The 23132-nt window shown below is 48.8% G+C and overlaps 1 protein-coding gene across 3 annotated transcripts in view; it reads right to left on the bottom strand.

The window, feature by feature from the left end:
• LOC140420969 (interleukin-20 receptor subunit alpha-like) overlaps positions 1-23132 on the bottom strand; it is a 72481-nt gene that overhangs the window by 30623 nt on the left and 18726 nt on the right. For 2 of the 3 annotated variants that reach the window (XM_072505179.1, XM_072505181.1), the window contains 3 exons: positions 19345-19471; positions 17032-17161; positions 13238-13416 (listed from right to left, as the gene is read on the bottom strand). In XM_072505179.1, coding sequence (XP_072361280.1) covers positions 13238-13416; positions 17032-17161; positions 19345-19471 — 436 coding nt within the window. The remainder of the gene's footprint in view (positions 1-13237; positions 13417-17031; positions 17162-19344; positions 19472-23132) is intronic. The other variant, XM_072505180.1, reaches the window with a different exon arrangement.

The following is a 23132-nucleotide window of genomic DNA, read 5'->3' on the forward strand; positions in this document are numbered from 1 at the left end:
TAGTTTGTCAAATGCTTATTTAAAATTCATATGGACAACATCCACTGCATTCGGCCCCTCAACCCGTTGTTATTACATCAAAAAATTCTATTAGATTCATCAAACACAATCCGTCTTTTATAAATCTGTAGGCGGTCGCCTTAATTAACTCAAAATGCAAACTGAGTGCCTCTTCTTTTTTAACCTCTGAGTCTGAATTATAAATAACTCCAGTGATAATAGTATATATATTAGAACAGTGCAGTGCTTAGTAACTATATATGCAATTTGACATATTTACTATATTAAACAGCTAAAGTTGTTAAACATTCAGTCACTTTGTTCAGTAAAACCCAGCGCCCCACCCCAAGCCAACATATTACTTTCTGTACCTTAACGTCATGGTTAATGTCAAGGACAGCTGCACCCATAGGTGCTACAGCATGAAAACATGCTGAGGCATAACTTCACGATGACTAACCCATCTAGATACATTTCTTTAAAAAAGCACAATTCAAGGGACACCCGAATGACAGGAAGAGTGATGAGTGCAGCATGTTTTCATTCCTGGATGGGAAGAATACTCTACTGCATTGAGACTGGACTGACGAGATGGGTCTTTTGATGCTGACAGAGAAGCAACTAAATGAATGACAGCATTGCTAGGTGTTAGTGACCACTCCAAAATTCCAAGCACGTCATCTTTTCTCATGAAGCAACATCTTCGATCTGCTGTTTACGGAGTTAAATATCACTTCCAAAATCTGTGCTAAATGTGCACACATATCCTCAACCTCTTCCCTCCCAAACTCTAAAACAGGAAATTGTTCCTCGTGTTGCGTAGCTCTATCATCTATGGGAGCCCCAAATGGAGGTAAGGATGGGAGGATGCTGGAAATTTTGAGGTTGCCCCCTTTGTAAGGAGTGCCACACAGGGACAAACAGAAAACTCTTCCAGTTACTGAATTCAATGCTGAGCAGAGGATGAATGCGCCTTTCTCCAGTTATCTCATTGTCTAAATGGGGGAATGAGATACAAACGTTTTGAAACCAAACAAGATTGACTACTTCACCTTACTTAAAACCAAAATGTGCATACAACCAAGGAGAGTACCACATAGCTATATGGGCAAGCATTTACCCATCAGGGCATTTAATTTCGCTGGAGACAAGGGGCCCGGCATGTGGGTCAACAATAAAAGAGTAATTGGCACAAAACTCATCGTGTTCTGGTATCAAACAGAAATACTATTCACATACTTGCCCTAAAATGCCAGGAAATTAACTGTGCTGTTCAAGTCAACTACAGGATTTTTGCATTTCTTAAACTGAACTAAGAGTCTGCTCTCTCTCAGAAGAACATAAAAGATTCCACGGCACTACGAGCAGTGAGTTCTCCAATATGTATCGAGTAATAATAATCTTTATTGTCACAAGTAGGCTTACATTAACACTGTAAATGAAGTCACTGTGAAAATGCCCTAGTCGCTACATTCCGGCACCTGTTTGTGGTACCCAGAGGGAGAATTCAGAATGTCCAAATTACCTAACAGCACGTCTTTGGGGACTTGTGGGAGGAAACCCCGGAGCACCCGGAGGAAACCCACGCAGACATGGGGAGAACATGCAGACGCCGCACAAACAATGACCCAAGCTGGGAATTGAACCTATGACCCTGGTGCTATGAAGCAACAGTGCTAACCACTGTGCTACCATCATAAAACAGGTGGGTTAAGTCATTGCCAGTCTTAAAAGTTAAATATCTGGTTTATTTTGTTGACTTCTTTCTGTTCTCCTAAGTTATGTATCCATGGAAAAATCACCATCATCAAATTAACTTTTGAACTAATTTACTGGTTATTGCATTAACCGTGCACCAGGTATATCTATTGTGTAGTTCATTTTCAGCTTAACTGGAGAAATGAAACAGCAAAATCCAGCTATACTGTCATATGACAACAGTTATGTGAAAAATAATATGATACAATACAAAAAGAAGTTCTGAAAATGTAGTTATATTTAAAAGATTAATCATAATTATTTAAAAATTGAAGGAACAGGGGAATACCAAGGCCCAACATATTCAGCTGCTTCATCAATGACCGTCCTTCCATTATAAGGTCAGAAGTAGGGATGTTTGCTGATGACCGCACCACGTTGAGCTCCATTTGCGACTCCCCAGATACCGAAGTATTCCGTGTCCAAATGCAGCAAGACTTGGACAATATCCAGGTTTCGGTTGACATGTGGCAAGTCACCTTTGCGTCACACATGTGCCAGGGAATGACCATCTCCAACAAGAGATAATCTAGCCATCGCCCGTTGACATTCAACTGCACTACCGTAGCTGAATCCCCCACAATCAAATTCCTTGGGGCTTATCATTAACCAGAAACTGAACTGGACTAACCATATAAATACTGTGGCTACAAGAGCAGGTTAGAGTCTAGGAAGCCTGTAGTGAGTAACTCACCACCTTTCTCCCCAAATCCTGTCCACTATCTACAGGGCACAAGTCAAGATTGTGATGGAATACTCTCCACATGCCTAGATGACTGCAGTTCCAACAACACTAAGGAGCTTAACACCATCCAGGACAACGCAGCCCACTTGACTGTCACCCAATCCACAAGCATTCACTCCATCCACCATCATGAATAGTGGCAGCCGTGTGTACCACTGCAGGAACTCGCCAAGGATCCTTAGGCAGCAACTTCCAAACCCACAACCACTACTATCTAGAAGGACAAGGGCAGCCGACGCATGGGAATACCACCACCTGGACGTTCCCCTCCAAGCCACACACAGTACAGACCTTGGAACTGCATTCGCCATTTCCTCACTGTCGCTGGGTCAAAATCATGGAACTCCCTTCCCTAATAGCACTGTGGGTGTACTTACGCCACATAGACAGCAGCGGTTCAAGAGGGCAGCTCACCACCACTTTCTCAAGAGCAACTAGGGATGGGCAATAAATGCTGGCCTAGCCAGCGATGCCCACAGCCCACAATTGAATGAAACAAAATTCAACTGTTAAAAGGTCGCCAAACCAGAATTTCAGGATGCTAACATTCTTACTCTGATAAAAATGTGAATCTTTCAGCTTGGTGAGTCGGCCCAAATCCAGAGACGCATTCATGGGGCTGGTTTAGCACAGTGGGCTAAACAGCTGACTTGTAATGCAGAAAAGGCCAGCAGCACGGGTTCAATTCCCGCACTGGCCTCCCCGAACAGATGCCGGAATGTGGCGACTAGGGGCTTTTCACAGTAACTTCATTGAAGCCTACTTGTGACAATAAACGATTATTTATTTTTTATTTATTTATTATGTTTATAAAACTTAAAAGGTGGAGACGTCCGGTGGCGGCTATGAAGGAGTAAGTGGCACATTTGGTGGCTCCCGCTCGGGTCAGACGTTTGGACCTTTTCCCCCGATTTTTTACCGGACTAGATTTGAAAAATTGATGACAGAGGCAATTGTGAACTCAACTCCCACATGGGTGCATGGAGAGGAGGACTAGGAGTGCTCGCAAAGGCAGAAACAGAAGGACAGAGAAGGCTTGGGCTGAAGCTGCACCGGGAGGAAGCATGGCGGAGGACTGGACCTCTGGCTTGTCGACCCAGCGGTCAATCGAGCAGTTGATGCAAGTTATCCAGGAGGGCTTCGCCAAGCAGAAGCAGGACTGCTTGGACACGATTAAAGAGGCAATTTTGCGGCTGGAACTTAGATTGGATGCCCAAGATCGGGCGATCCAGAAAGTAGAGAACGCGCTGGCTGACCAGCAGAAAAGGCTCCTGGAGAAGGTGGAGGACCTAGAGAACAGGTCCCGCCAGCAGAGCCTGAGGATCATTGGGCTTCCGGAGGTATCCGAAGGAGCGGACACTGGGGTATAAATAGTGGCCATGTTCGAGAAGCTGCTGGGGGGGGGGGGGGGGGGGGGGGGGGGGGGGGGGGGGGCATTCCCCTGACCCTTGGAGGTGGACAGGACTCAAAGAGCGCTTGCAAGGTAGCCGCGAATGGGAGACCCCCCAAGGGCAATGGTGGGGAGATTCCACAGATATCTGAATAAGGAGCGTGTTTTACAGTGGGCCAAGCAGACACGGAGCTGCAAGTGGGACAACAGTATCCTATGGATCTATCAAGACCCGAGTGTGGAGGTGGCCAGGAGAAGAGCGGGATTCAATCAGATCAGGTCGACCCTTTTCAAGAAAAAGGTGAAGTTCGGGCTGTTGTACCCGGCCTGCCTCTGGGTCACATATGAGGAACAACATTTCTATTTGGAGTTGCCAGAGGAAGCGTCGGACTTCACGAAAAGGAAAGGACTGGTGTCAGACTGAGAACTTTGAATTTTAAATTTCAGCAGCGGTGGTCTGGGAGGCATTGAAGGCAGTGGTTAGAGGGGAGCTGACCTCGATACGGGCCCACAGGGAGAAGGTAAACATGACAGAGACTACACCATCATGACTGTCAAAATCTGAAGAAAGAAGGGTTCTTGCTGATCATAATTGTACCTGTGGACTTCGGTTGCGGCTATGCCTAGGTAGGTCGCACGTTCGGCAGTCCCCGCCAAGAACGGACTTTTGGGCCCTTTTGAGGAGCCCCAACGGCACTTGTACGACGGTTCCCAGTGTGGGAAGGTGATAGTAAGGTTCCCCCAGCACTGTATGGAGTGGACCAGGAGTGGAGCGATCAAAAAAGTGGTTTTGGAGCAGCGAAGAGAGCGGGGGAGGAAAAGAAAGATGGCGACGGGTGGAGTTGAAGCTGCGTGGGCGCAGTGATCACGGGAGCAGCAAGAGTTCCTTAAAAACTGCTTTGCGGAGCTGAGAGCAGAAATGCTGGCGCCAATGAAGGTGTCAATCGAAAGGCTGGTGGAGACCCAGAAGGCCCAAGGGGCGGCGATTCGAGAGGAGCTGCAGAAGGCCTCAGAGAATGAGGACGAGATTTTGGGCCTGGCCGTGAAGGTGGAGGCGCACGAGACGCTACACAAGAAGTGGCAGGAGAAGTTTGGAGGACCTGGAAAACAGGTCGAGGAGGAAGAATCTCCGGATTCTGGGTCTCCCTGAAGGAGAGGAGGGGTCCGATGCTGGAGCATACGGAGCCACAATGCTCAACACGCTGATGGGTGCAGGAGCTTTCCCATAGCCCCTGGAGCTGAATGGGGCTCATCGAGTACTGGCAAGGAGGCTAAAGCCAACGAGCCGCCAAGGGCTGTAGTGGTGAGGTTCCACCGGCGTCCTGAAATGGGCGAAGAAAGAACGGAGCAGCAGGTGGGAGAATACCAAGATCCGTGTCTACCAGGACTGGAGTGCGGAGGTGGCCAAGAAGAGGGCTGGTTTTAATCGGGTGAAGGTGGTTCTCCATCGGAAGGGGGTGAAGTTTGGAATGCTGCAACCAGCACGATTGTGGGTCACTTTTTAGGACCGTCACCACTACTTTGAGACACCAGATGAGGCGTGGATCTTTATTCAGACTGAAAAGCTGGACTCGAACTGAGAGTTTGTTGTGGGGGGGTGTTTACTGTATTTTGGGGGTGTTCTTCTTCTGGTTTCAGGTTGGGAAGAGGGGAAATGGGAAGGGGTGAGTGGATATGATGTGGGGGCTGTGTGAGAGTGTGGGCGCCGGTACTATAGGGGCAGGTCCCCGCTGATGAAGGGGGGGGGTTGGAAGCCCGGGGATGGGGAGCTGGGGCGAGGTCGCAGAAAAAGGAGCTGCGCCATAGGAGGCGGGGCCGGGTCGGATGGAAAGCACGGGTTTTTTCCCGCGCTAAGAAAGGGAGGGGTGGGGCCTGGGGGGAAGGGTGGTGCTGGAGGAGAGCGCACATTGATCGACAGGGGGAGGTGGGGGGATTCCCACACTGGGGGGTCGTTGGAATGGCAGGAGTGGCTGGGGTCAGCAGGAGTCAGCTGACTTACGGGAGTGTAATGGGGGGAGCAAAATGGCTGGACGGTGATCTGGCTGGGGGGGGACTGGGTTGCTGCTGTATTGGCCAAAGGGGAGCTGGAGATAGAAGAGGGGGTCGGGGCGGGGGTCCGCCGCCTGGGGGACTGGAGGGTGCGGGAGGCACGGGCACGTAGCTGGCCTAAAAAAGGGGCTGGTTCGTCGGCAGGGGGGGGCGAGTAGACCCCTGATCCGGCTGATAACATGGAATGTGAGGGGCCTGAATGGGCCAGTCAAGAGGGCCCGGGTGTTCGCGCACTTAAAGGGACTGAAGGCAGACGTGGTCATGCTCCAGGAGACACACTTGAAGGTGGCAGATCAGGTCAGGCTGAGAAAGAGATGGGTAGGGCAGGTCTTTCATTCAGGGCTGGATGCAAAGAATAGAGGGGTTGCGATACTGGTGGGGAAGCGGGTGTCGTTTGAGGCGATGAATATTGTGGCTGATAATGGAAGTCGATACGTGATGGTGAGTGGTAGGTTGCAGGGGACGCGGGTGGTACTGGTGAACGTATACGTATACGCCTCGAACTGGGACGATGCTGGATTTATGAAACGTATGTTGGGTCGGATCCCGGATCTGGAGGCAGGGAGCTTGATAATGGGGGGTGGGGGGGCTTTAACACGGTGCTGGACCCAGGTATTGCGGTACCTGAGAGATGGATGACCATTGGTTAGACCCAGGAGTCTACCATTGGCTGATGTACGTAGCTCCGCCCTGAGAGGCGGAGTATAAGAACCGGTGCTGTCCCAGCAGCCTTCACTTTCTGTATCGAAGCTCCTGGGGAACAGTTCTAGCAGATTAAAGCCTTCAATTATGAATCACTTCATCTTGAGAGTAATTGATTGCGCATCAGGAGGCAGCGAGGGAGATTGGTGGAATTAGAGATAGAGGGGGGAATACAGTGCGGAGTGCGGTGAGAATAAACAAGGTATTTAGGGACTTCTATGGGGATCTGTATAGGTCTGAGCCCCCGTAGGGAGGGGAGGGGATGCGGCGATTCTTGGACCAACTGAGGTTCCCGAGGGTGGAGGAGGAGCAGGTGGCTGGTTTGGGGGTGCCGATTGGGCTGGAGGAGCTGGTTAAAGGATTGGGGAGCATGGCAGGTGGGGAAGGCCCCGGGATCGGACGGGTTCCCGGTTGAATTTTACAGAAAGTATGTGGACCTGCTGGGCCCGTTGCTGGTGAGAACTTTCAATGAGGCGAGGGAGGAGGGGACCCTGACCCCGACAATGTCCCGGGCATGATCTTGTTGCTTTTGAAGCGGGATAAGGATCCATTGCAATGTGGATCGTATAGGCCGATTTTGCTCCTCAATGTAGACGCTAAGTTGCTGGCTATGAGGATTAAGGACTGTGTCCCAGGGGTGATCCATGAGGACCAGACGGGGTTTGTGACGGGCAGGCAGTTAAACACGGATGTACGGAGGCTCTTAAATGTGATCATGATGCCCTCGGTGGAGGGGGAAGTGGAGGTAGTGGAGGCTATGGACGCGGAGAAGGCCTTTGATCGGGTGGAGTAGGAGTATCTCTGGGAAGTGCTTGGGAGGTTTGGGTTCAGGGAAGGGTTCACAAGATGGGTCAGGCTGTTATATAGGGTGCCAGTGGCGAGCGTGGCTATGAACCGGCGTGGGTCGGAGTACTTTAGGTTATACCGCGGGACGAGGCAGGGGTGTCCCTTATCCCCCTTGTTGTTTGCATTAGCAATTGAGCTGCTGGCCATGGCACTGAGGGAGTTTAGGAACTGAAGGGGATTGGTCCGGGGGGGGAGGAACACCGGGTGTCATTATATGCTGATGACCTGTTTTATATGTTGTAGACCCAGTGGAGGGGATGGCGGAGGTTATTCGGATCCTATTTTTTTTTTTTTAAATAAATTTAGAGTACCCAATTCATTTTTTTCCAATTAAGGGGCAACTTAGCATGTTCAATCCACCTACCTTGCACATCTTTGGGTTGTGGGGCGAAATCCACGCAAACACGGGGAGAATGTGCAAACTCCACACAGACAGTGACCCAGGATCGGGATCGAACCTGGGACCTCGGTGCCTTGAGGCAGCAGGGCTAACCCACTGCACCACCGTGCTGCCCGGTTATGCAGATCCTTAGGGAGTTTGGGGACTTCTCGGGCTATAAGCTCAACGTGGGGAAGAGTGACCTCTTTATGGTGCATGCGGGGGACCAGGGAAGGGAGATAGGCGAGCTACCGCTGAAGAGGGCAGAGAGGAGCTTCCGATACCTGGGGATCCAGGTAGCTAGGAGCTGGGGGGCCCTGCACAAGCTCAATTTGACACTGTTGGTGGAACAGATGGAGGCGGACTTCAAGAGATGGGATATGCTGCCACTCTCCCTGGCGGGTAGGGTGCAGTCGGTCAAGATGACTGTCCTCCCGAGGTTCCTGGTTGTGTTCCAGTGCCTGCCCATCCTAATCCCCAAGGCTTTTTTTGAACGGGTAAGCAGGAGTATTATGGGATTCGTATGGGCGAATAAGACCCTGAGGGTGAAGCGGATGTTTTTGGCGCGTAGCAGGGACAGGAGAGAGCTGGCGCTGCCGAATCTATGTGGCTATCATTGGGCAGCTAATGTGGCAATGATCGGTAAGTGGTTAATGGAGGGAGAGGGGGCAGCGTGGAAGAGGCTAGAGGTGGCGTCTTGTGTGGGTACGAGTCTGGTGGCGCTGGTGATGGCACCGTTGCCGCTTCTGCCGACAAGGTACACCACGGGTCCGGTGGTGGCAGTGACTCTGAAGATCTGGGGCAGTGGAGGCGGCACAGGGGCGAGGTGGGGACCTCGGTCTGGTCCCCGATACGAGAGAACCACAGGTTTGTTCTGGGTAGGGTGGATGAGGGGTATTTGAGATGGCATCGGGCTGGGATTAAAAGAATGGGGGACCTATTCATCGATAGGACTTTTGCGAGCCTAGGGGTGCTAGAGGAGAAATTTGGGTTACCTCCCGGGAATGCTTTAGGTACATGCAAGTGAGGGCTTTTGTGAGACGGCATGTGAGGGAATTTCCGCTGCTCCGAGCACGAAGGATTGAGGACAGGGTGATTTCGGGTGTATGGGTTGGAGGATCTATCAGGAGCTGCAGGAGGCGGAGGAGGCCTCGGTGGAGGAGTTAAAGGGTAAGTGGGAGGAGGAGCTGGGGGAGGAGCTGGATGAAGATCTGTGGGCTGATGCCCTGAGTAGGGTTAATTCTTCCTCTTCTTGCGCCAGGCTCAGCCTAATACAGTTCAAAGTTGTCCATAGGGCGCATATGGGGCGAGGATGAGTAGTTTTTTTGGGGTGGAGGACGGGTGTGTGAGATTTCGGGGAGCCCAGCAAATCATGCCCACATGTTCTGGACATGCCCAGCGCTGGAGGGGTTCTGGAGGGGCTTTGCGAGGACTATGTCCAAAGTGGTGAACGCCCGGGTCAAGCCGAGCTGGGGGATAGCATTATTTGGGGTATCGGATGAGCCGGGAGTGCAGGAGCCGAAAGAGGCCGGTGTTCTGGCCTTCGCGTCCCTGGTAGCCCGGCGAAGGATCCTATTAATGTGGAGGGATGCGAAGCCCCCAAGCGTGGAAGCTTGGATTAACGATATGGCAGGGTTCATCAAGCTGGAAAGGATAACGTTTGCCTTGCGAGTGTCTGTGCAGGGGTTCTCCAGGCGGTGGCAACTGTTCCTAGACTTTCTCGTGGAATGTTAGGTGGAGGTCAACAGCAGCAGCAGCCCAGGGTGGGGAGGGGGGGGTTTGGTTTTTCTGTTTTGGTTAGGTTAGAGTGGGGCGTTTTTCTTTACTGGCGTGTTTATTTGTTAAATGGGGGTAAATGTATTTTGTTTGAAATCTCATGTATAATTTTTTTTTTGTGCTTTATTCTTTTTTTCTGGTTGGAGTGTTTTGTTGAAAATTTGAATAAATATATATATTTTAAAAAATAATTGTACCTGTGAAATTGTGACAGTGAAAGCTGTTGACAGAAAGGATTCCTCACATTCCCGGTGTTAATAAAGAACAACATATTGTGGAACTGTGTAGCTACGTAGTGCGCCATTTATGTGCAGAGAGACATGAATGCTTATGTCTGCAGAAAACTTATCTTTACTGTATTAACTATTTGAAGTGAAATTCACCTTTTTGTTTGAAGTACAATCTACCTGTTAGTTCACATGTAATTTAATTTGGTTCTGATTCACGTTAAAGCAAAATTTACAAAAATTTAAATCTTGTTGGTAATTTCTTCATGGGGGGGGGGGGGGGGGTGTCATTCAGTAAAGTTGGTTATTTTTGTTTATTGGTTCCCCATGGCGATTGCAAATTGTTGCAATTTGCACCTCTTGATTCAGCAAGCATACATCAACCCCAAAAATAATAAAATTAGGTGGCAATACAGTCCATCAAAAATGGCGACACCTCCTGTGGATTGGAGTGCACCACCACGATGATGAGTGGCTACAGCAGCTTGGCAGCAGATGCCAATGCTGAAAATAATGACACCGCATTCGATTCATATGTGGAATTTGTGGCAGAACCTGCCTCTTGAGGGTTGACCTCCTTAACCATCAAAATGAGTCATGATGTGGAGGTGCCGGCGATGGATTGGGGTGAGCACAGTAAGAAGTCTTACACCACCAGGTTAAAGTCCAACAGATTTGTTTCGATATCATTAGCTTTCAGAGCACTTTCGATATCACTAGCTTTCGGAGCGCTGCTCCTTCCTCAGGTGATTCACCTGAGGAAGGAGCAGCGCTCCGAAAGCTAGTGATATCGAAACAAACCTGTTGGACTTTAACCTGGTGTTGTAAGACTTCTTACTGTGATCAAAATGAGTGCCATACGAAGACACCCTATCTGAAATAGATCTTTCAGGGGCTGGTTTAGCACAGTGGGTTTTTTAGCTGGCTTGCAATGCAGAACAATGCCAACAGCAGGGGTTCAATTTCCCTACCGGCCTCCCCGAACAGGCGCCGGAATGTGGCGACTAGGGGCTTTTCACAGTAACTTCATTGAAGCCTACTTATGACAATAAGCGATTATTATTATTATTTATTGTGTGTCCCTCATTTTTGGTAGATGGAAAAATGCCTTTGATGACAGCCCGTGGAAAGTAAGCTCTGCCAATAATTTGTTTATTACCACAAGGGAACAGTCGGGCATGCCTATTCAGCATCACTCCACTTGCCAGCGCATGTGCAATTTCATGTACAGATCCATGGCTCATGTATAAGTCGAACTAGAAAATTCCAATTAATTAAGGTTCGGTCACGTAAGAGTGAAAGAGAGAGAGAGGGAAAGGTTTTTGACTACAGCACTTCTAGGCTGCTTTGTCTGGCACATTTTCCAGTGCCAATAATCAATTATAATAATCACTTTATTTTCTTTGAAATTGATGCTTCCAAAGTCTGAATGAACAGAATTTGATTTACTTTTTTATTACACCGCCCAAATATATTGAAGAGCAGACTTTGGAATAAGTTGAGCACTCCCCACACCTCATCAGTCATCTCGCTCTAAAGCCTATCATTGATCACACAACAAAGATCCCCAAACGGCAACAAGAGCGTACAGAGCAGTTGTCTACGCCAATTTCCTGTAGTGCAGTGAGACTGGACTGTGACACAGAAGAGCTCTAGGGAAATTCTGGCTTCCATATTCAATTGAACGACCATTCAACAAACATTGTGCCCGTCTTGAAGCCAGGTCCACATATGTTCAGGAGACATTCCTGCAAAACCAACTGACACGTTCTGATCACCGTGCTCACAAGGCTAAAAGACGGTCTTCCCCACCAGGCCCTGTTCTCTCAACTCTCAAAAGAGTTTGCAGGGCAAAGAAAGCACTTCAAAGGCAATATGAAGCTTTCCTTTAAGCACCATAGTATTGACCTTAAGAGCTGGAAGGAGATCAATGACTTGCCCATCAAGCTGTATCACACTTCAAGACCCTGTGCCACAATGAGGCAGAGGGATGTCAGAGAAGGAAAACAAGGGGAGCAAATTCTGCACTCCGTATTTCACGATTTCATGAGATCTCCTGCCTCAGACACCCAAAAATCTAGCTTGCTCAGTCAACTCCTGATAGAAACTCACAACCTTGACGAGACATCATCCTCAAATTGAGGAACACCTGACATACTAAGTTACCAGACTTGCTCAATGTGTTCCTACAATATGCAGCCAAGTGGTTGAAAACAAAAAGTATGGGTGGAATTTACTGACCACCCTGCCGCGTGCTTTTCGGTGGGGGAGGCGGCACACCAGCGGGATCTACTGGTCCCGCCATTGCCAACGGGTGTGTCAAATGCATACTATTTGGACTACAGATTACTTACTAAGTACATACTAACAATGTATAAACCTAAATACTTGGTAAACGTTAACAATGTATAATACTACATCCTAATATTAGTGTGCGAGGTATCATGGGGTTTTAGCCAACGTTGAAAACCTGTATGTATTAAACACACACACACACCTAATTCAGCAGGACATCTCTTATCCCCAGTTGCCTCTGAGGAATGCTGCCTGTAGCACCAGTCCATAACAAGGATAATATCAGAAAGTCTCAGTTTGTGAGGTATCAAGAAGACCCAAGCATGGTGTTATGTTACTTTGAGTAACGTAAGCTGCTACTTGGTGTAGGCTTTGCTGAAGGATGCTCCAGACACTGAGATAAGTTGAACGTATTTATTGAGCGATTGACAAAGCTCCTAAATGAGTTCTACACTCTACTAATCTGACTCTAGTAATTCAGTATACTCTAACTATATGAGCTTGCTCTAGACCATGTGCTATGGTGTGATGGTGCTGTTAACCACCAATGTCTTGCTCTCTAGTTTTCTGCCGATGGAAGAGGCAGGGCCTGTATGCCTTGTCCTTTTTATAGTGGTCATGTAGTGCACCCTTGTGGTAATGCCACCTCTGGGTGCTCTGATTACCCATTGGTTGTGTCCTGTTCTGATGACCCATTGGTTGCGTGACTGCATATCATGACACCAAGGACAGTTGATAAGGGGGTCTGGAAAACACCATGAGGAGGGCCCCTGTCTGTTAATGAGCTCTGAGCACGCAGCCACATGTTGCCTAGTAAGCAATAATTGTCACGATTGGATTAAGTTCAGCCGAGGTGGGCTGTGTAACTGCTAGAATAGCACAAGAATTTATGATTTTTTATGTTCAGGGGACAGGCAGATGGTGAACCCAACGGCTTGCTCCCTGCCAGTGTTAACTCAATAAACTGTTTTGAACAGACCCAAATGTTAAGTGATTCTTTTGGATTCATTACTGCTAACAGTTAAGGCTAAATTACTGCAGAGTTTTATTTAAAAGATGAAGACACTCACTGTCACGCAATGGCAGAAGTTCATTCGATTCCACCCAGTTGGATTTAGATGTATTGGTGATGCTTATAACTCGGACCCAGTAAAGATCATGAAAAATTTTAAAAGTCTGTGATAGGTCGCAGGACATAGTCGTAATATTGATGCATTTTTTCACTGGAATGAACGTCCCATTACTCCTGCTTTAACAAAAAAAAACAATACAAATCAATCTCTGATACATTGGTGCAATTCTCCTAAAACGTTTGAGCAGGTTTTGTTGGGTGATTTCCGCCAGGTGTTTGGGCACAATCCAAATCACAACTCACCCACACTTGGTCAATTATTTGGTGTTTGGGGAGATTCGCACTGAATCATCCCACACTTCAGAATAATTCTGGAGTGGGGTACTAAAAACCGACTCCTCAGAGATCGGAGCACCCCTTTTAAAGTGTGCCCAGGCCTCAAAGTTAGGCTGAAGGTTCCCCACACGTGCCACCCACAGATATCGTGCCCCCGCCCCACTCAGACATGGGGGACACCCCAACCCTCGACCTCAGGGAACAACCTCCCCCCATCACTAAATGTCTGCATGACACGGCCCCCAACACCCCATCCAGCCATGAGGGTGACCTGTCTCCATCCCGCTGCCATCCTCGTCATCGGGGCATCCCCCCCCCCCCCCCCCCCCACCCATCATGGTCATGACGGGCAGCACGGTAGCCTTGTGGATAGCACAATTGCTTCACAGCTCCAGGGTCCCAGGTTCGATTCCAGCTTGGGTCACTGTCTGTGCGGAGTCTGCACGTCCTCCCCGTGTGTGCGTGGGTTTCCTCCGGGTGCTCCGGTTTCCTCCCACAGTCCAAAGATGTGCAGGTTAGGTGGATTGGCCATGATAAATTGCCCTTAGTGTCCAAAATTGCCCTTAGTGTTGGGTGGGGTTACTGGGTTATGGGGATAGGGTGGCGGTGTTGACCTTGGGTAGGGTGCTCTTTCCAAGAGCCAGTGCAGACTCGATGGGCCGAATGGCCTCCTTCTGCACTGTAAATTCTATGATAATCTATGACCCTACTCACATCCCACCATTTGGCATCCTGACGGTGCCAACCTGGCACCCCTGCAGTGCCAGAATGGCAATGCCAGGGTGGCATTGCCTTGGTACCAAGGGCAGTGCCCTGCCCCAACCACCTGGGTGCTCCCAAGGCCTCCGAGCCCCTCAGCATGGCCAACAGGTCTGGGTTCCATTTTGTGAAACCAGGTGCGATTGGCACCGGCATCAGACTGTACCTTTGGGCCAGTGAATCCCGGCCGGAGTCTCCCATAAATGGAATGCACATATTTAAATGAGTTTAACGACTCATTTACATATGCTGATCTGGATCATGTCCAGCGAGGGCATGATCCAGATCGCGCCGAGCGCCACGAATCAGGAGCACTGCAATTGGTACGGATCGGCATCCGCCATAAAACCCGTTTATTGGGCTCTCCTACTATTTACCGGGAAGAGTTGGATCAATGCCGGGTGCAATGCGGCCGGCAAATCATGCCCATAATATCATACATCTGCTTGAGGCGCTGCATCAACCAAAGCTTAAACAAATTTAATGGCACTGGGAAAATGAAGCAATTTTCATTTAAAAATCATTCGATGTGATGTAGCTGCATCCACTGTGCTCTTAGGAAGGGAGCTCCAGGATTTTGACCCAACAACCGTGAAGATAGAGCAATGGTGTCTGGCTTGGAGGGACACTTGCAGTGGATGGTGTTCCCATGCTACCTTTATCCTTCCAGGTGGTAGAGGTTGTGGATTTGGAAGGCGGCATCAAAGGAGCCTTGGTGAGTTGCTGCAGTGCATCTTGTAGATTGTACACACTGCTGCAACGGTGCAGTGGAGGAGGGAGCGATTCTGAGGTGGTCGATGGGGTGCCAATCAATCGGCTGCTTTGACCTGGATGATGTTAAGCTCGAGCATTGTTGGAGCTGTACTCACCCAGGCAAGTGGAGAGTATTCCGCCACACTCCTGGCTTGAGACTTTTATACAGTGGAAAAGATTTGGGAAGTCAAGAGGCGAGTTATTCACCACAAAGTTCCAAACTTTTGACCTGCTCTTGTAACCATAGCATTTACGTGGCTAGTACATGATACGTTAAGCTCCTCTTGGAAATATACCTGGCGCGATTCTCCGATTCCCCGCCGGGCCGGAGAATCGGCGGGGGGCGCGCGAATCGTGCCACGCCGCCCCTATGCTGGGACGCCATTCTCCCGCCCGTGAAAAATCGGGCGGGCGCGAAAGGCGCCGGGCCACATGGAGAATCGCCGCAAACAGCCGTAGCGGCGATCCTCCGGCAGCGCCGTGATTCTCTGGCTCGAATGGGCCGAGTGGCTGTCCAAAAAAATCCGAGTCCCGCCGACGCCGTTCTAACATGCTCTGGGCCGGCGGGACCTCGGGGTTGAAGGGTCCGGGGGCAGCCTGTGGGGGATGAGGGGAGGGGGGGGGCAACCCCGGGGAGGCGCTCCATAGTGGCCTGGCCAGCGATCAGGGCCCACTGATCGGCGGGCCGGCCTTTCTGGCTGCGGACCTCTGTTCTTCCGCGCCGGCTCCTGGATCCGTGCGCCATTTGGCGTCGGTGCAGGCGTGAGGATGACAGCCAGTGCGCACGCGCTAGTTGGTGCCGCCCACATGTGCGGATCCCACGGTGCAGGGTCGACGCCGGGACTGGCGGCTGGAGCGGCATGGGCTGCTCCAGCACTGTGCTGGCCCCCCAAGACCCGAGAATCGTGTCTCGGAACCAACGCCGGTGCCAGAGTAAAGTACTCCCGTTTTGGCGCCGGACCAGAGAATCGCGGTCACCAGCTTTAAGACACAGGCCGCACGGTAGCATAGTGGCTAGCACAGTTGCTTCACAGCTCCAGGGTCCCAGATTCGATTCACAGCTTGGGTCACTGGCTATGCGGAGTCTGCACGTTCTCCCCGTGTTTACTTCGGGTGCTCCGATTTCCTCCCACAGTCCAAAGATGTACAGTTAGGTGGATTGGCCATTCTAAATTGCCCTTAGTGTCCAAAAAGGTTAGGATGGGTTACAGGGATAAAGGGGATGGGGTGGAGGCGTGGGACTTAAGTGGGGTGCTCTTTCCAAGGGCCGGTGCAGATTCGATGGGCTGAATGGCCTCCTTCTGCACTGTACATTCTATGATTCTATGCTGCAGTCCACATGGTGTAGGTGCATCCACAGTGCTTTAGGAAGGGTGTTGCAGGATTTTGACCCAGCAACAGTGAAGATACATCCCACGAACAATTTTTTAAAAAGGCAATCTCCACTTTGCTAGATGGGTGTTGTTTCAACTCGCTCAAGAAACTTGACACTAGCCAGAACAAAGCAAGCCAATTAATTGGCACCTTGTCCACCACCTTCTATTGCTCCCTCCATCATGGTTCCAGTGTTTGCTCTTTGCATTCAGCAACTTTTGAAAGTTTCTTCAAAAGCATTTCCAAAACCATGACTCCTACCATCCAGGTGCAAGAGAGCACCCAAGTTATACACCAAAATGCTTTGGAAGAATATCCTTTTCCTTCTTCATCTCTGCGTCAGAATCCTGGAATTCCCTCACTAACAGCAGTGTGGGTGTACATTCACCACATGGGCTCCCGCAATCCAAGAAGGGGGCCCCCCACCATCTGTTCCGGGGCAACTAAGATGTGTTTAAATGCCCGTCTTGCCAGTGAGACTGACACATCTGGAGACTGAATTTAAAGAACGCAATGAATTGACTGGAGAAACAGCTCAGAAATCCAACAACGACAGACGTAGCGACCTACCTTAAATCGCAGGCCGTGACTATGTACCGTGTGCCTGGAACCGACCCAGCTCCTGCTTTCCATGTCACAAAATACTTAAAGTTTACAGAGGTTAACTTCACATTCTGTGGTGTGGGCAGCTGACCTAAAACTAAAGAACAAATTCATACTTAGGCTTCCAGTGTGGAAAGAGACTAACCACAAATTTTAAAGATTCTTTTGACATTAATGCATTTTTGGAGATGGTTTTTGCTTGCTGAAGATTACCAGTTTAAGATTGGCTTTGCCAAGCAACCACTCCGTCACTGAAAATTAATTTCAACAAGTGAGGCCCCCAATTCGATCAGATTTCAATTATTGGTGGAGATTTCATTAAAATTATAAAATGTCAGTAAAACTTATTTTTTTAGACTTTTCTCTTTATGTCTCTTTTAGCTCTCTGGTTTAACCAATCTTTCTCTTGCTCCTTTTATTATTTTTTTTCAGATGTGATTTTTGCATTAAATTAAATATCCTAACCCGCACTTTCTGGTGTGGGCTCTGCATGACTGAAGAATCTTCAACCTCTGGTTAAAGAAACACACCATTGCTTTCTTTGTTCACACAAGTCCCACATCCCCTGCAGGGAAACTGCACAAGCTCGGACGCTTAAGTAACGTAGGTTCTGGTTCATAGAATCAGAGAATTTACAGTGCAGAAGAAGGTCATTTGGCCCATCGGGTCTGCACCGGCCCTTAGAAAGAGCACCCTACCTATGCCCACACCTCAAACCTAGCCGTACACCTCCACCCTATCCCTGTAACCCCACCTAAACTTTTTGGACAGTATGGGCAATTTAGCGTGGCCAATTGACCTAACCTGCACGTCTTTGAACTGAGGGAGGAAACCGGAGTACCCGGAGGAAACCCACGCAGACAGGGAGAGAACGTGCAGATTCCGCACAGACAGTGACCCAAGCCGGGAATCGAACCTAGGACCCTGGAGCTGTGAAGCAATTGTGCTTACCACAATGCTACTATGCTGCCCCAATATAAAAGCCCACAGTGGTCAAGTGTAAGTGTAACAAAAGGCTAGTCCCGTTGGTTCACTGCTGGTAGCAAAATATAGGCTAATATTTAGTACTGCAGAGTGTCTGTTAAAAAAGTTATTTTACTTCTAAATTAGCTGTTGCAACCAGGTGGGGCTGATTTTCATCCAAAGAACAAAGAAATGTACAGCACAGGAACAGGCCCTTCGGCCCTCCAAGCCCGTGCCGACCATGCTGCCCGACGAAACTACAATCTTCTACACTTCCTGGGTCCGTATCCCTCTATTCCCATCCTATTCATGTATTTGTCAAGATGCCCCTTAAATGTCACTATCGTCCCTGCTTCCACCACCTCCTCCGGTAGCGAGTTCCAGGCAGCCACTACCCTCTGCGTAAAAAACTTGCCTCGTACATCTACTCTAAACCTTGCCCCTCTCACCTTAAACCTATGCCCCCTAGTAATTGACCCCTCTACCCCGGGGAAAAGCCTCTGACTATCCACTCTGTCTATGCCCCTCATAATTTTGTAGGCCTATATCAGGTCGCCCCTCAACCTCCTTCGTTCCAGTGAGAACAAACCGAGTTTATTCAACCGCTCCTCATAGCTAATGCCTCCATACCTGGCAACATTCTGGTAAATCTCTTCTGCACCCTCTCTAAAGCCTCCACATCCTTCTGGTAGTGTGGCGACCAGAATTGAACACTATACTCCAAGTGTGGCCTAACTAAGGTTTTATACAGCTGCAACATGACTTGCCAACTCTTATACTCAATGCCCCGGCCAATGAAGCCAAGCATGCCGTATGCCTTCTTGACTACCTTCTCCACCTGTGTTGCCCCTTTCAGTGACCTGTGGACCTGTACTCCTAGATCTCTTTGACTTTCAATACTCTTGAGGGTTCTACCATTCACTGTATATTCCCTACCTGCATTAGACCTTCCAAAATGCATTACCTCACATTTGTCCGGATTAAACTCCATCTGCCATCTCTCCGCCCAAGTCTCCAAACAATCTAAATCCTGCTGTATCCTCTGACAGTCCTCATCGCTATCCGCAATTCCACCAATCTTTGTGTCATCTGCAAACTTACTACTCAGACCAGTTACATTTTCCTCCAAATCATTTATATATACTACAAACAGCAAAGGTCCCAGCACTGATCCCTGTGGAACACCACTGGTCACAGCCCTCCAATTAGAAAAGCGGTTCCACTCAAAACCCATTCACTTGCAGAGTTAAACATCGAACCCGATGTCTCTTTGCTAATGATTACATGACTGAAATATCTTAAAGAAAGTGTTCTTACCATGTAAAAGAAGAGGTGACAACATTATTATCCACACTGCTGATTTAGCCATGCTCCCATTGGCCCACACAGCCAAAAAGTCCTCATTGACATTTGAAAGCATTTCCCTCAGACAGCATTCTATATCCTGCAGAATGGGCAAGAGAAATTATTACAGGGTTTTCCCCTCATAGCCTTGCAACACCTTACAAGCATAGTGTAAAAAGCATTTCACAGGAGCGTTAACAAAAATCTGACACTCAGCTACATAAAGAGGTACGAGAGAAAAAGCTTTATTTTGCATATTTGGCTCACTGCCCCCGTGGCACTGCCTGTACTGACTGGACAGCTGCTGGCCTTTGACTCGGCTACAGCACTCACTGTGCGGGATTTTCACCCTGGGATGTTTGAGTCCCAGGGAAGTCCTAGCAAAGGCCACTTAACTGCCGGACAGGCACTTAATTCTGTTGTGGTTTCCCCCACCAAAACGGCACAGTTATCCAACCAGCTCTCTGGGTCCCAGTTCAGGAACACTCAATCCAGTCCCAGAATTGGAAAATGTCTGTATCAATGAATCACACCAGTGATGAAAGGTGAGACAGAAAATGGTCTGGATGAATCAAATGGTTGGAGAAGATTGGGACCACCAGAAACAAATTTGAGGCACGCAAGATGAACTGATCATCTGATCATTTTGGGGAACTCTTTTGTAAATGTTTTAATTTATTATTCTCTGCCCTCATAAATTATACTAAATAACCTGCCAGAAGTTAACATTTTTTTTAAAGCAACTTTTCATCCTCTTCAAAAGTAACTTTGAGACACCTCCAAGATTAATCTTACATCACTGCCTATTTTCTTCCCGGAATAGTTCAGCCACTTTTTTGAGGTCAGGATGATACTCAGGAAGATCAGGGGCTGGTTTAGCACACTGGGCTAAATAGCTGGCTTTTAAAGCAGACCAAGGCAGGCCAGCAGCACGGTTCAATTCCCGTACCAGCCTCCCCGAACAGGTGCCGGAATGTGGCGACTAGGGGCTTTTCACAGTAGCTTCATTGAAGCCTACTTGTGACGATAAGCGATTTTCATTTCATTCATTTCATTTCCTTGGCATGACTGCACTAGCTGGCATTATGTAAGGATAACCATCACCGAATAAAGAGTGGAATGGGAGTGAGAATGAATTTTATTTGGTTTTTTAAAATTACACTGAGATTGTCATATTCAGTAACCTAACCCTGAGATAATGTGAAAAGGGCTTTTATGGTGAATTGGAATACCTGGTTGTATTCCGCTTTGACAGGTAGCCACAGTTTGTTTAAATATTCATGGCAAAAGTCCCTTGGTCACTGAGCGAAACTGCGGTGATGACCCAGAAAGTTTACACATGAGCGGTCAATGGTTATGAGTGATGCACAATCAATTGCACAAAGACTAAAGTAGGGTACAACTGTGGCTTTATTACAGTCAGATGCGTGGCCTCCTGCTGCAGCTGGCGAAATGGCAGGGCACTGGAGGTCATGCATATTTATACAGTTCTCCGTGGGCGGAGCCAGCCGGCAGGAGCTACCGGCGAACCTGTAGTGCAGGTCCTACCTTACATCTCCTATTACAGTGGTTCACCACCATGAGCAAATAGGAAGGCTAACATACATAGACTAAAATAGATATACCAGTGGTCAGAGTCAGCAGGGACCAGAACATTAACTTCCGATGATTGTTGGTGCAAAGCACAATTTTGTGCATCTAATCTGTACAACCGGCATCTCTAATCTGTTTTGGTTCCAGCACGAGAAGATAAGCTTTTTTGGCAGGGCCAAATATACAAAATGAACTGGAGCATAATGTTGCTGATAGTGGCAGGTGAATGTTCAGCATGTTTAGTTGTTATTTTAATGGCAGTGTTAACCAGCTCATTATAATTTTGCTAATTCTGTGCTTTATTTGCATGTTTGTAGCAGATACAGAATAAATGTGTTTTGTTTTGAAGTGCAGAACTATAAAAGGTTCCAAAGTTCCAAAAAGACCAAATAATTGTTTTAGTTTACTCCCTCCAGTTCCCCTCCAAGGGACAAATCTCATATTTTCAAAATTCATTGGTGCAATTCTCCGGCCTCGTTGCACTCTCGCTCAAACGTAATGAGGTCGAGGAATAGCGGGAGAGGCCAAAAACGAGATCCGCGCCGGGAGCCAAACAATTTGTGAAGCAACCGGCTCGCTCCTGTTGGCGAAATTGGGATCTCGCGTAGCGTGGCAAGAAACAAATCACCATCACTTGAGCCCCATTTCCGTACAATCAACGAGAGCCACCCATATCATTCCCATCATTCAGCAGCCTGCCCGACAAGTGCTGGCATCGATTAGTACTCCTTTTGAAAAACGTGAACATGGTGGAAGGGCTTCTGTGGGGAGCCGAGGAGGTGAGTAGCCATCTTTGCTCACAGGCAAAGAGCCCTGGGGTGCTGGACTTGCCACCCCAGTGCTTGGTGGGAGGAGAGGGGGGAGGGGAGGGAAAGCTCCACTGGGGGACGCTTCACAGGAACAAAGAACAAAGAAAAGTACTGATGTGTTGGGTGTTCTGGATCCGTGGAACACACAGGTCACCAACATTTGAAATAGTGCAACACTATTTTATTGAATCATTAACTGTTTAACATACTCTGACTGTGGGTTAACACGATACTAGCTTTAACTAAAGACCGTTGCCTTGTCCGAACCAGTCGATGCACTCAGCACATGGTGAATGTCTGTGTTACAGGCTGTGAGCTCTGTCCTCCTAGCTAGCTGCAACTCGAATGAATGGGAACTCTGATGCCCCCTGTCTTTATAGTGCGTGTGCTCTAACTGGTGATTGGCTGCGGTGTTGTGTGTGTTGATTGGTCCCACTGTGTGTCCATCAGTGTGTGTCTGCACCATGATATACTGGTGTATATTATGACAGGTACAGCACAGGAACAGGCCCTTCGGCCCTCCAAGCCTGTGCCGACCATGCTGCCCATCTAAACTAAAATCTTCTACACATCCTAGGTCTGTATCCCTCTACTGGGATATCCCTCTATTGGCACATCCCTGTGAGATGTGGCAGGTCCGGGAGGCTTCCAGCGTCCCGGATGGCTTCATCTGCAGAAAGTGCACCCAACTGGAGCTCCTCACAGACCGCATGGTTCGGTTGGAGCGGCAATTGGATGCACTTAGGAGCATGCAGGTGGCGGAAAGCGTCATAGATCGCAGTTATGTAAATGTGGTCACACCCAAGGTGCAGGCAGAGAAATGGGTGACCACCAGAAAGGGCAGGCAGTCAGTGCAGGAATCCCCTGTGGTTGTCCCCCTCTCGAACAGATATACCCCTTTGGATACTGTCGGGGGGGATAGCCTATCAGGGGAAAACAGCAGGAGCCAGAGCAGTGGCACCACGGCTGGCTCTGATGTTCAGAAGGGAGGGTCAAAGCGCAGAAGAGTAATAGTAATAGGGGACTCTATAGTCAGGGGCACAGATAGGCGCTTCTGTGGACGTGAAAGAGCCTCCAGGATGGTATGTTGCCTCCCTGGTGCCAGGGTCCAGGATGTCTCCGAACGGGTAGAGGGAATCCTGAAGGGGGAGGGCAAACAGGCAGAGGTCGTTGTACATATTGGTACTAATGACATAGGCAGGAAGGGGCATGAGGTCCTGCAGCAGGAGTTCAGGGAGCTAGGAAGAAAGTTAAAAGACAGGACCTCGAGGGTTGTAATCTCGGGATTACTCCCTGTGCCACGTGCCAGTGAGGCTAGAAATAGGAAGATAGAGCAGATAAACACGTGGCTAAAACAGC

This window comes from Scyliorhinus torazame, chromosome 5 (assembly GCF_047496885.1).
Source record: "Scyliorhinus torazame isolate Kashiwa2021f chromosome 5, sScyTor2.1, whole genome shotgun sequence".
NCBI classification, from domain to species: domain Eukaryota; kingdom Metazoa; phylum Chordata; class Chondrichthyes; order Carcharhiniformes; family Scyliorhinidae; genus Scyliorhinus; species Scyliorhinus torazame.